General features: G+C 45.5%; 2 protein-coding genes across 2 annotated transcripts; one reads left to right on the top strand and one right to left on the bottom strand.

Moving 5' to 3' along the window:
• Nucleotides 1–6,648: 6,648 nt before the first annotated feature.
• On the top strand, nucleotides 6,649–8,892 carry LOC125510386 (uncharacterized). The gene is made up of 5 exons (XM_048675545.2): nucleotides 6,649–7,127; nucleotides 7,247–7,939; nucleotides 8,081–8,160; nucleotides 8,240–8,311; nucleotides 8,428–8,892. Exons 1-5 carry the CDS (start codon nucleotides 6,810–6,812, stop codon nucleotides 8,705–8,707), a joined length of 1,443 nt encoding a protein of 480 aa, XP_048531502.1. The 5' UTR covers nucleotides 6,649–6,809; the 3' UTR covers nucleotides 8,708–8,892.
• A 1,645-nt stretch (nucleotides 8,893–10,537) lies between these two features.
• Nucleotides 10,538–12,036, bottom strand: LOC125510387 (uncharacterized). Its single transcript, XM_087521580.1, has 4 exons — nucleotides 11,883–12,036; nucleotides 11,660–11,712; nucleotides 10,930–11,098; nucleotides 10,538–10,823 (listed from the first exon to the last, which is right to left on the bottom strand). Exons 3-4 carry the CDS (start codon nucleotides 11,095–11,097, stop codon nucleotides 10,749–10,751), a joined length of 243 nt encoding a protein of 80 aa, XP_087377706.1. The 5' UTR covers nucleotide 11,098; nucleotides 11,660–11,712; nucleotides 11,883–12,036; the 3' UTR covers nucleotides 10,538–10,748.
• Nucleotides 12,037–12,520: the final 484 nt, after the last annotated feature.

Raw genomic sequence — 12,520 nt, 5'->3', positions numbered from 1 at the left:
CAATAGGTTCACTAGAAGTTTGCACAATTCTATCATTTTTCTTTTTCTTCCTTTTAGAAGAACTAGGTGCATCAATTTTATTTCTCTGAGAATCTTGTTCAATTCTCTTAGAGTGGCCTTCAGGATACAAAGGTTCCTGAGTCATTCTACCCGTTCTAGTAGCCACTTTAACAGCATAATCATTTTTCTTACTATTCATCTCATTGAACAATTCTTTTTGAGCTTTAAGTACTTGTTCTACTTGAGTGGTAACCATAGAAGCATGTTTGCTAACAAGTTTAAGTTCACCTCTAATATTAGCCATATAATCACCTAGGTATTTAATCATATCAGTATCTTGTTTTAATTGTCTACCAAAATAAGCATTGAAGTCTTCTTGCTTAAATATAAAATTATCAAACTCATCCAAGCATTGACTAGCAATTTTAGTAGGAGGGATTTCAGCTTTATCATATCTATAGAGAGAATTTACCTTTACTACCTGTGTCGGGTTATCGAGGTCTGGAGGTTCTTCAATAAATAAAGGATTAAGATCATATATTTCTTCATCAGGCGGTAAATTAAGACCATGTATTTCTTCAATAGGAGGTAAATTCTTAACATCTTCAGCTTTAATACCTTTTCCTTTCATAGATTTCTTTGCCTCTTTCATATCTTCAGGACTGAGAAATAGAACACCTCTCTTCTTTAGAGTTGGTTTAGGAATAGGATCATTAATTGGAGCAGGAGCTACCTCAGGAGCTGGCTCAGGAGGTGCCCAATTATTTTCATTTGTCAACATATTATTCAATAAGATTTCAGCTTCATCCGGTGTTCTTTCCCTGAAAAAAGAACCAGCACAACTATCCAGGTAATCTCTAGAAGCATCGGTTAGTCCATTATAAAAGATATCAAGAATTTCATTTTTCTTAAGAGGATGATCAGGCAAAGCATTAAGTAACTTGAGAAGCCTCCCCCAAGCTTGTGGGAGACTCTCTTCTTTAATTTGCACAAAGTTGTATATTTCCTTTAAAGCAGCTTGTTTCTTATGAGCAGGGAAATATTTAGCAGAGAAGTAATAAATCATATCCTGGGGACTACGCACACAACCAGGATCAAGAGAATTAAACCATATCTTAGCATCACCCTTTAATGAGAACGGAAATATTTTAAGGATATAAAAGTAGCGAGATCTCTCATCATTAGTGAACAGGGTGGCTATATCATTTAATTTAGTAAGATGTGCTACAACAGTTTCAGATTCATAGCCATGAAAAGGATCAGATTCAACCAAAGTAATTATATTAGGATCAATAGAGAATTCATAATCCTTATCAGCAACACATATAGGTGAAGTAGCAAAAGCAGGGTCAGGTCTCATCCTAGCATTTGGAGATTGCTTATTCCATTTAGCTAATAACCTTTTGAGTTCATATCTATCTTTGCAGGCTAAAATAGCTAAAGAAGCATCTTGATCAAATAAATAACCCTCAGGAATAACAAGTGATTCTTCATCATCACTTTCATCTTCATAATCAGATTCAATATTTTCAATCTCTCTAGCCCTAGCAAGTCGTTCCTCGAGAAAATCACTAAGTGGCATAGTAGTATCAAGCATAGAGGTAGTTTCATCATAAGTATCATGCATAGCAAAAGTAGCATCATCAATAACATGCGACATGTCAGAACGAATAGCAGAAGCAGGTGTAGGTGTCGCAAGCCTACTCATAACAGAAGGTGAATCAAGTGCAGAGCTAGATGGCAGTTCCTTACCTCTCCTCGTAGTTGAGGGATGGATCTTGGTTTTTGGATCTCTCAAGTTCTTCATAGTGTCCAGCAGATATAAATCCCAAGTGACTCAAAGAATAGAGCTATGCTCCCCGGCAACGGCGCCAGAAATTAGTCTTGATAACCCACAAGTATAGGGGATCGCAACAGCTTTCGAGAGTAGAGTATTCAACCCAAATTTATTGATTCGACACAAGGAGAGCCAAAGAATATTCTCAAGTATTAGCAGCTGAGTTGTCAATTCAACCACACCTGGAAACTTAGTATCTGCAGCAAAGTGTTTAGTAGCAAAGTAATATGATAGTGATGGTAACGGTAACAAAGGAGTAATGAAAGCAAAGTAATGTTTTTGGTGTTTTGTAGTGATTGTAACAATAGCAACAGGAAAGTAAATAAGCGTAAACCAGTATATGGAAAGCTCGTAGGCATCGGATCAATTAGGGATAATTATGCCGGATGCGGTTCATCATGTAACAGTCATAACATAGGGTGACACAGAACTAGCTCCAATTCGTCAATGTAATGTAGGCATGTATTCCGAATATAGTCATACGTGCTTATGGAAAAGAACTTGCATGACATCTTTTGTCCTACCCTCCCGTGGCAGCGGGGTCCTAACGGAAACTAAGGGATATTAAGGCCTCCTTTTAATAGAGAACCAGAACAAACCATTAGCACATAGTGAATACATGAACTCCTCAAACTACTGTCATCACCGGTAAGTATCCTGATTATTGTCACTTCGGGGTTAACGGATCATAACACATAATAGGTGACTATAGACTTGCAAGATAGGATCTAGAACTCTCATATATTGATGAAAACATAATAGGTTCAGATCTGAAATCATGGCACTCGGGCCCTACTGACAAGCATTAAGCATAGCAAAGTCATAGCAACATCAATCTCAGAACATAGTGGATACTAGGGATCAAACCCTAACAAAACTAACTCGATTACATGGTGAATCTCATCCAACCCATCACCGTCCAGCAAGCCTACGATGGAATTACTCACGCACGGCGGTGAGCGTCATGAAATTGGTGATGGAGGATGGTTGATGATGACGACGGCGACGAATCCCCCTCTCCAGAGCCCCGAACGGACTCCGGATCAGCCCTCCCGAGAGGTTTTAGGGCTTGGCGGCGGCTCCATATCGTAAAACGCGATGATTTCTTCTCTCCTATTTTTTTCTCCCCGAAAGCAGTTATATAGAGTTGGAGTTGGAGTCGGGGGGTCTCCAGGGGGCCCACGAGGTAGGGGGCGCGCCCTAGGGGGGGCGTCCCCCACCCTCGTGAGAAGGGTGTGGGCCCCCTGGTCTTCATCTTTGGCAAGGATTTTTATTATTTATTGTAAGATATTCCGTGGAGTTTCAGGTCATTGCGAGAACTTTTGTTTTCTGCACATAAAACAACATCATGGCAATTCTGCTGAAAACAACGTCAGTCCAGGTTAGTTCCATTCAAATCATACAAGTTAGAGTCCAAAACAAGGGCAAAAGTGTTTGGAAAAGTAGATACGACGGAGACGTATCACCCCTCTCGTTGCTATGCATCGCCATGATCCGGTGTGTGCGTAGGAAATCTTTTGAAATTACTATGTTCCCCAACACCTAGAACTTCAAGACGTGTTCAAGAAGTCTAGAGTCGTGTGATTGAAATCAGCATCGCGGAAGAAAAGTTTGGAGCTGGTCTCGAGGAGTCGTGCACGACTTGAGTCATCCACCGAGCCACGCTCGAAAACCTCTTAACATAGGATTAAGGCAAGCTCCAACGAGGCAGTCAAACCTATTAGAAATACATCAGAGTGTAATTTTGCCGATCACACGATGACCTTAGCAATAAGACCATCGTTCACCCAAAAGTCTGAAATTGGTAGCTAAGGGCGGACAATATATTTCAACACAAGAAGCCAAATGAACCACCACCAAGACAAAGGTAATAGCACTTATTGGTTATCAAATAACAAACATGACATAAAGGTTATTAGAAACAACAGAAGTAGAGTATAGAATTATATCAATGTAATGGACGTCTCAAATAGCAACATGACATAAAAGGTTACTAGAAACTTCACAAGCCACTTGGTATTTGTTTCATGGAGCATTTGTACCAAAAGCTTGTTATCATTAGAATTCCTTTCTGTCACTGTCATGAGTGTGGTATGGACGCTATAAACACTCCCCACAAGTCATTGTCTTTGACAGTTACAATTGATGAGTCTAGAAAATACTTTCGTCTTCACCTGATGGTCCATCACTGATGTTCCTATGTTGAAGAAGCCGAACGACTGCCCACAAAGAAAAATGGTTTAATTTTGATGTGTCACCATCAACTTCATCTATTCGGAACATTATACTGTAAAAACTACTAAAATGATATATGCCACCGCCATAGTGGGATTAATCGAAGTATAAGTGTTTGTAGTGTGATACGTCTCCAACGTATCTATAATTTTTGATTGTTCCATGCTATTATATTATCAACCTTGGATGTTTTATATGCATTTATATGCTATTTTATATGATTTTTGGGACTAACCTATTAACCTAGAGCCCAGTGCCAGTTTCTGTTTTTTCCCTTGTTTTTGAGTATCACGGAAAAGGAAAATCAAACGGAGTCCAATTGACCTGAAATTTCACGGAGATCATTTTTGGACCAGAAGAAGCCCACGGAGTACCAGAGATGGGCCAGAAGAGTCCCGAGGCCACCATGAGGGTGGGGGCGCGCCCTGCCCCCTTGGGCGCGCCCCCCTACCTCGTGGCCGCCTCGGGGACCCCCTGACTTGTTCCCGACTCCAACACCTCTTATATAACCCCAAACTTTCAGAAAGAAATCTAGATCGGGAGTTCCGCCACCGCAAGCCTCTGTAACCACCGAAAACCAATCTAGACCCGTTCCGACACCCTGCCGGAGGGGGGAATCCCTCTCCAGTGGCCATCTTCATCATCCCGACGCTCTCCATGACGAGGAGGGAGTAGTTCACCCTCGGGGCTAAGGGTATGTACCAGTAGTTGTGTTTGACCTCTCTCTCTCTCGTGTTCTTGATTTGGCACGATCTTGATGTATCGAGCTTTACTATTATAGTTGGATCTTATGATGTTTCTCCCCCTCTACTCTCTTCTAATGGATTGAGTTTTCCCTTTGAAGTTATCTTATCGGATTGAGTCTTTAAGGATTTGAGAACACTTGATGTATGTCTTGCATGTGCTTATCTGTGGTGACAATGGGATATCACGTGATCCACTTGATGTATGTTTTGGTGATCAACTTGCGAGTTCCGTGACCTCGTGAACTTATGCATATGGGTTGGCATACGTTTTTGTCTTAACTCTCCGATAGAAACTTTGGGGCACACTTTGAAGTTCTTTGTGTTGGTTGAATAGATGAATCTGAGATTGTGTGATGCATATCATATAATCATACCCACGGATACTTGAGGTGACGTTGGAGTATCTATGCGACATTAGGGTTTTGGTTGATTTGTGTCTTAAGGTGTTATTCTAGTACGAACTCTAGGATAGATTGAACGGAAAGAATAACTTCGTGTTATTTTACTAGGGACTCTTGAATAGATCGATCAGAAAGAATAACTTTGAGGTGGTTTCATACCCTACAATAATTTCTTTGTTTGTTCTGCGCTATTAGTGACTTTGGAGTGACTCTTTGTTGCATGTTAAGGGATAGTTATATGATCCAATTATGTTATTATTTTTGAGAGAATTTGCACCGGTGAAAGTATGAACCCTAGGCCTTGTTTCCTAGCATTGCACTACCGTTTGTGCTCACTTTTATCACTTGCTACCTTGCTGTTTTTATATTTTCAGATTACAAAAACCTATATCTATCATCCATATTGCACTTGTATCACCATCTATTCGCTGAACTAGTGCACCTATGCAATTTACCATTGTATTGGGTGTGTTGAGGACACAAGAGACTCTTTGTTATTTGGTTGCAGGGTTGCTTGAGAGAGACCATCTTCATCCTACACCTCCCACGGATTGATAAACCTTAGGTCATCCACTTGAAGGAAATTTGCTACTGACCTACAAACCTCTGTACTTGAAGGCCCAACAACGTCTACAAGAAGAAGGTTGTGTAGTAGACATCATAGTGGCATTTTCCGTAAGCTTTTTTGCAATGACCTTTTTTACAGTGAATGCCTATTTATCAGGTAACTGAAAAAATGATTTATCAGTCACTTCTTATGTGTCGTCTGATCTTCATCCAACCGTTCAAAATAGATCTGGAACTGCTCATCTTCAACCCCCCCCCCCTCCTTTTTCCTCCTCCCGATCCCCTAGCCTACCCCGCCCCATCCCCCTCCCCCCCCCCCCCGGTCGGCCAGCGCTACTGCGCGCCGCCCCGCCCTCCCCTCGACCTCCCCTCACCGTCATTGTCGGCCGCCGCCCGTCCATCCCTCTAAGCCCCGCTGCACCAATGGAGAACTCCGACGATCCGATGCACCCCTCACCCCTAAGATAGATAATGCGGCTATTACTTCACCCTAAGATAGATGGTGGGGTGGGGCTGACTCTTCCGGCGAGGTCCGGCCAACAGGGAAGGAAGGAGGAGAAAAGTGACTGACGCGAAAAAGAATTTCAAGCACATGAGAAATAGCAAATCCGCTTTTTACATACACAAAACGCGTAGTGGCATATATCATCGGATTGACAAAAAACACTTAACATCCCAGTTAGTAAACACAAGAAACTTGGCAAGTAGAGTATGACATCAGTGTCAATCGGCATTTCAAAGCATTTCTCTTGGTGTGTGTGGGCACCACAGGCAGCCAGATTCAGCCGATCCGTCTCAACGGCTAGTTCCTCCGTCCCCCCCAACCGTTGGGGATGCGGCCAACGCCCAAACAAAATCCCCCGTCCCCCCTCCCTCCCTCACCACATCCTCCGCCTCCCTCTTCACCTCCGATCTCTCTCCCTCGCGAGCACGCTCCCCTGCTCACGCCCCCGACGCCACACCACAGCTCGCCGGCGCGGCAAGCAACCAACCGAGCGAGCTCCTTCGCTCTGCGCCGCGGCGATGGGGTACACGTACACGCCCACGTACTACTCGGGCCTGCAGGAGACCATCGCGTCCGTCTGCAAGTCCATCTTCAGCCGCCCCGGCAAGCGCCTCACCGCCGACCAGGCCGCCGCGCGCCGCCACGCCGACGCGCTCAAGTGGCAGCAGGACTCCTTCCACCGCATCCTACACCTCTCCGCGCTCCACCGCGAGGGCATCGTCCCCGCCGCCGACGTCCACGCCTTCCGCGCATCCCTCCTCGCCGCCCTCTCCGCGCCGCCGCAGGGCCCCGCCGACCACCCGCCCATCCTCCGCGACAAGCTCCTCTTCCTCCAGGTGCCCACCGCCTCTCCCCCTCCCCGTCATCCTTCGCTTCCCCGCTCCCATTATCGAGCCGCGATTCTTGGCTAAGAAATTTGTACTGATCTTTGCTCCGTTCGTTCTTGGGAGCGCAGGAGCTGCTCCGCGCCAAGTGCGTCTCGCCGGCCGAGTACAACGCCGCCAAGAGGTCCCTCGTGCAGCGCCTCGCCGCGCTCGGCGTCGTCGTCGACTGCCCCGACGCGGACGATGCCGGCGGCGTGCCGGCGACCAGGTCCTCCGCGGAAGAATGGTCGGAGATCGACCTCCAGGACCCACCGCCGCCGCCCTCCGCCGAGAAGCCCAAGCACAAGGCCTTCATCTCGCCATGGAAGAGCCGAGGCAAGAAGGAGCAGGAGCGGCCGCCGCTGGCCCAGGTGGACCAGAACAACCACGCTTCAGTCCTCATGGCCGAGATCCCGCCGTCAGAGGCGACGCCCGCCGGGAAGGCCGACAAGGGGAAGAGGAGGCACCTGACGGCCATGTTCCACGGCAGCGGCTGCGGCGAGAACAAGGAGCCTGCGGCGGCGGTGGAGGGATCCGCCGATGAGAAAGGCAAGAAGAAGAGCTCTTGGGGGTTCAATGGGCTCAAGAAGTGGAAGAAGTCAGGCGCCGGTGGCAATGAGGATGCCCCTGCCGGCGGCGACTCCGCCCCGCCGCGATCTTCATACAGTGAGTGCCGCCTTGAGGCGAGCCCCGCCCCGGATGCCAAGAGGGCCAAGAAGAAGCTTCATGCTGCTGCAGCTGCTGCCGCCGGCGATGTCTCTGCTTCCGATTTGGCGAATGATAAGGTACTGCAAATCCTTGGCCATTCTGAATTTGTGTATAGCAATATGCAGACAACAGCATTGCCATTGAGCAAATCAACATCATTTGTGATTGCCAGTACAAAATTGAATTTTGAGCCTCTGTATTTGAACCTTGTACTGAAGGTTTTGGTGGAGGAGACAAAGAAGGAGCTCTCAAGGATTCAGGCCGAGCTATCATCGACGAATCGGAACCTCAACTTCTCGTAAATCTCGAAAACTCTTCTTGTTCTAATTGCAACACTGGTTTGATGTGCTAAAACGAGTGTTCTTGGCTTTGCGCAGGGATCAACAGATTGAGGCCATCTCAACAAAGCTCCCACTAGACAAGTCTGACCTCAAGACATTCTTCCCAAAGTACATAAAAACACTCAAACAAGCATTCCTCATCATTCCTCAACAATCAAGCAACCATTCCCCATTCAGATTGAACATTTTTTCGCGATTCTTATTGGCATTACTGGTTTTTGCAGGGCATGGTGTGACCAGAACGGGGAAGGCGTGATCAACGCCGCGCAAAAGGAGTTCAAGGGGCACGTCGAGGAGATGGAGAAGCAGAGGGGGGAGGAGGACATCGCCGGCGGTGACGAGGGCTGGGCGGCTGCTTTTGATGAGGACAACTTCAACCCCAGGGCCTTCTCAGATGCCAAGGGGAAGAAAGTCCAAGAGAGCCTTGACAGTGAGCATTTCACCAACCCTTTCTATGATGAGAAGAAGAACAGCAACCCATTCTGGAGCCAAAGCTACAACTGATGCAGAGTGTATGTAGCTGGGTCTTTCGTGTGAGAAAGCACTGTCTTTGTATCCTCTTGCTAATATGTGTTGTACTTACGATGGTTCAATTGTTATATTGGACCTGGGCTGTTTCGTGTTGTGTTTTAAGATGTGAAAAACTGTATTCGGTTAAAATTTGTATTGATGGGCAAATATTTAGTTAATCATTCTGTGTCGATCACTATCACCCTGAAGATCATTAGAATGGATGAAAAACTGTATTCGGTTAAAATTTGTATTGATGGGCAAATATTTAGTTAATCATTCTGTGTCGATCACTATCACCCTGAAGATCATTAGAATGGATGAAAAACTGTATTCGGTTAAAATTTGTATTGATGGGCAAATATTTAGTTAATCATTCTGTGTCGATCACTATCACCCTGAAGATCATTAGAATGGATGAAAAACTGTATTCGGTTAAAATTTGTATTGATGGGCAAATATTTAGTTAATCATTCTGTGTCGATCACTATCACCCTGAAGATCATTAGAATGGATGAAAAACTGTATTCGGTTAAAATTTGTATTGATGGGCAAATATTTAGTTAATCATTCTGTGTCGATCACTATCACCCTGAAGATCATTAGAATGGATGAAAAACTGTATTCGGTTAAAATTTGTATTGATGGGCAAATATTTAGTTAATCATTCTGTGTCGATCACTATCACCCTGAAGATCATTAGAATGGATGAAAAACTGTATTCGGTTAAAATTTGTATTGATGGGCAAATATTTAGTTAATCATTCTGTGTCGATCACTATCACCCTGAAGATCATTAGAATGGATGAATTGACTACAGAACTGAATTGAAGTTTGAGCCTCTGCATTTGAGCTTTCTGCTGAAGGTTTTGGTGGAGGAAACAAAGAAGGAGCTCTCAAGGATTCAGGCCGAGCTATATCATCGACAAATCGGAACCTCAACTTCTCGTAAACCTCGAAAACTTTTCTTGTTCTTGCTAGGTAATTGTATCTCTCGTTTGAGCTGCTAAAAAGGGAGTGTTCTTTGTCTTCGAAGGGATCAGCAGATTGAGGCCATCTCAACAAAGCTCCCACTGGACAAGTCTGACCTCAAAACAATCAAACAAGCATTCCTCATTTAGACTGAACACCGCGTTTTCTGTGATTCTTACATGACGGTACTGGTTTTTGCAGCGCATGGTGTCACCAGCACAGGGATGGCATGATCAACACCGCGCAGGAGGAGTTCAAGGGGCGCGTCGAGGAGATGAAGAAGCAGAGGGAGGAGGACATCGCTGGTGGCGGCGAAGGCTGGGGAGCTGCTTTCGAGGAGGACGACTTCAACCCCAGGGCCTTCTCCTAGCCCCTGTCAGATGCCAAGGGGAAGAAAGTTCAAGAGAGCCTTGACAGTGAACATTTCACCAACCCTTTCTATGATGAGAAGAAGAACAGCAACCCATTCTGGAGCCAAAGCTACAACTGATCAGCCTGTTGCGTGAGAAAAGCAGCGTGTCTTGTATCTTCTTGCTAATATGTGTTGTAGTACTTGCGATGGTTCAATTGTTATATTGGACCTGGGCTAATTTGTGTTGTGTATTAAGATGTGACAAGCTGTATCTGGTTGAAGTTTGTATTGATGAGAATTCAGGCATTCCGGTGTTGAGCACGAACTAATAATAGTTTCAGCGGAAAGTACTGTAGATCAGCGGCTCTTCTGACTTGCAAACACCATCATTGCAATTGGGCGAATCAATAGTACCTTGCTAGTAGAGATCCTGATACTCCAGCCAAGTTATGTAATCAATCAATCCGTTTCGTGCACATTCTTGTCTCAAAAACAAAGCAAAAAAGGAAGCAGCAGCAAAGTGCGTATCATATCAGGAGGAGAAATCGGTATCCATATTATGCTGATGCCTTACAAGTCTGACATCCAAAATTGATTCAAACTAAACCATTGTCTAAAGTCTACTGCTCATTCAGCAAAGCTACTTGGAAGATTATTGCTGTCCGGACATAAGAGATAGAAAGGATAACGATGGTCTCGGTTCCACCGAAACTAGTGGAACTTGTCGCGCCCGAGCCTCTGAAGATGGTAATTGATGGTCTTGGCCGCGTTCTTCGGCCTCCCCTTCTGCAATCAAGCCACAAGTAACATTAGGAAAAACGTTAGAATGGATGGCTTAATGCTTTGAAGTGAAAGCAAGAACATTCAGAGAACTAGAAGAGTGAATCATAACCTGAGCCTGGGTACAGGTGATCAAGAGCTCCTTCTGCCTCGTGCACTTTTCATCGATCTGCTTGTTCAAGGCGAGGCAGTTGAGGAAGGCCGTCATCTCCATCATGCAAGGCTTAACGATGCCGCCAAACTTCTTTGGGTTTATGTACAACCCAGCTTTCCGACCCATCCTGCCATATCACTTACAAGTGTGAGTTTCTATGCAATAGCAAAGGCTGGCTACTGACAATCAGTACTCTAAGTCCATAACAAATGCCCACAGGAGCAATACAATAAACAGGCAATGCGAGAGAAATGAATCATCTGAACCGAACATCTGGGGAAAAGAGCAGAGCAGAGCATATGGATGATGTTTTACTAGCTAGTGTAGCGCAGGAGCAACAGAGTTCCTCCAACAACCGTGAACTGCGGAATTTTCTTTGAAAGAGAGGAAACATTGTGGCACCACCTAATCTGGGAGAAACCGAGTTCCTTGAATAACTATGAAGCGTGAAATTTTGCTTCAAAGAAACAGAGTAGGTTACTATATGCTACGCAAAGATGCACTGAATTTGTTGGCGATCACGGCATCGTCTAAGGAACAAACAAGTCATCAGACTAAAAGAGCAGCGTGTGGTGAAACGACTTCATGCTGAAACGAGCAATGCGTCGAACAGGTTGTGTGCGTGCGCCCGGAGCAGGGGCGGATCTGGTCGCAGAAAATCACAACACATGGATGGTATTTCCGTTACCTTTCCTTGATCTGACCGCCGCTGCAGATTCACCACGCCGAACTGGAGCCAACCTGCGATGACGGGAGGGAAATGGTTAGGATTTTAGGCCTTGCTGTTCTAAGGTGGGTCAGAGGAGAGAGGCGAGGGAGGCGCCACGGAGGAGAGGGAGGGGGGACGGGATGGGGTGGGGGTGGCGGGAGGGAGCACAGGTGGGGGAAGATGCGAACGGGGCGAAGCTTACCTGCGCCGTCGTCGGGTCGCCGAGGTTTCTCCGCCGCCGTGCCGCTCTCCCGCACCGCACGGACCTCCTCCTGACTTGGAGAAAAAGATGTACTGCTAGCGAGGGAAGAGAGCCAAGGCCCAAGTGGCGAGGGTATGTATGTTTGGGTTTGAGGCCCAAGCTAGCCGTACCCAGCAGCATTTTTGCCTAGCCCATGCAATATGGTCTATAACCCCTCAAAAAAATGCAGTATGGTCTATTTGTTTTTCCTGTCCATGAGTCATCTTTTTTTTTTTTGATAAATGAACTTCTTGCCCCTCAAAAATAAACAGCTAAATGAACTTCTCAGAAAAAGACTAAATGAACTAAAGTCGTACATTTTCCAAGAAAAAACTATAAATTATAAATTACTAGTGAGTCATTGGGAAGCAATTTTGGTTAAAATCGAGGGCGTGAGCGTAAACCTTCGGAATGTCGCTTGGACGTCCAAACGTAGGGTATTCCACCAAGCCAATGTGAATTCCTCAAATATGCCTAGTTCATTCATCCAAGTGGGACACAAGGTGTGGAGGTTCTGGCAGCGAAGGCGGAGAAGGAGCTCGGCTTCTCATTAGTCTCAAAAACTCTTCTTGGAAGGTGGTTTTTACCTCTTGTTTCAA

This window comes from Triticum urartu, chromosome 5A, assembly GCF_056163025.1.
Source record: "Triticum urartu cultivar PI428250 chromosome 5A, HENAU_Tu73, whole genome shotgun sequence".
Lineage (NCBI taxonomy): Eukaryota > Viridiplantae > Streptophyta > Magnoliopsida > Poales > Poaceae > Triticum > Triticum urartu.
Note: the sequence above shows the minus strand (reverse complement) of the source record. Positions and strands in the feature narration are given on the sequence as shown.

Bases quoted from the DNA above. Each gene is read 5' to 3' on its own strand.
- LOC125510386 (XM_048675545.2), top strand. From the start codon at position 6,810: ATGGGGTACACGTACACGCCCACGTACTACTCGGGCCTGCAGGAGACC. The intron at 8,161-8,239 runs GTAAATCTCGAA...GGCTTTGCGCAG, and splicing joins AATCGGAACCTCAACTTCTC to GGATCAACAGATTGAGGCCA. The intron at 8,312-8,427 runs GTACATAAAAAC...TGGTTTTTGCAG, and splicing joins CTCAAGACATTCTTCCCAAA to GGCATGGTGTGACCAGAACG.
- LOC125510387 (XM_087521580.1), bottom strand. From the start codon at position 11,097: ATGGGTCGGAAAGCTGGGTTGTACATAAACCCAAAGAAGTTTGGCGGC. The intron at 10,824-10,929 runs GTTATGATTCAC...GCTTGATTGCAG, and splicing joins TCACCTGTACCCAGGCTCAG to AAGGGGAGGCCGAAGAACGC.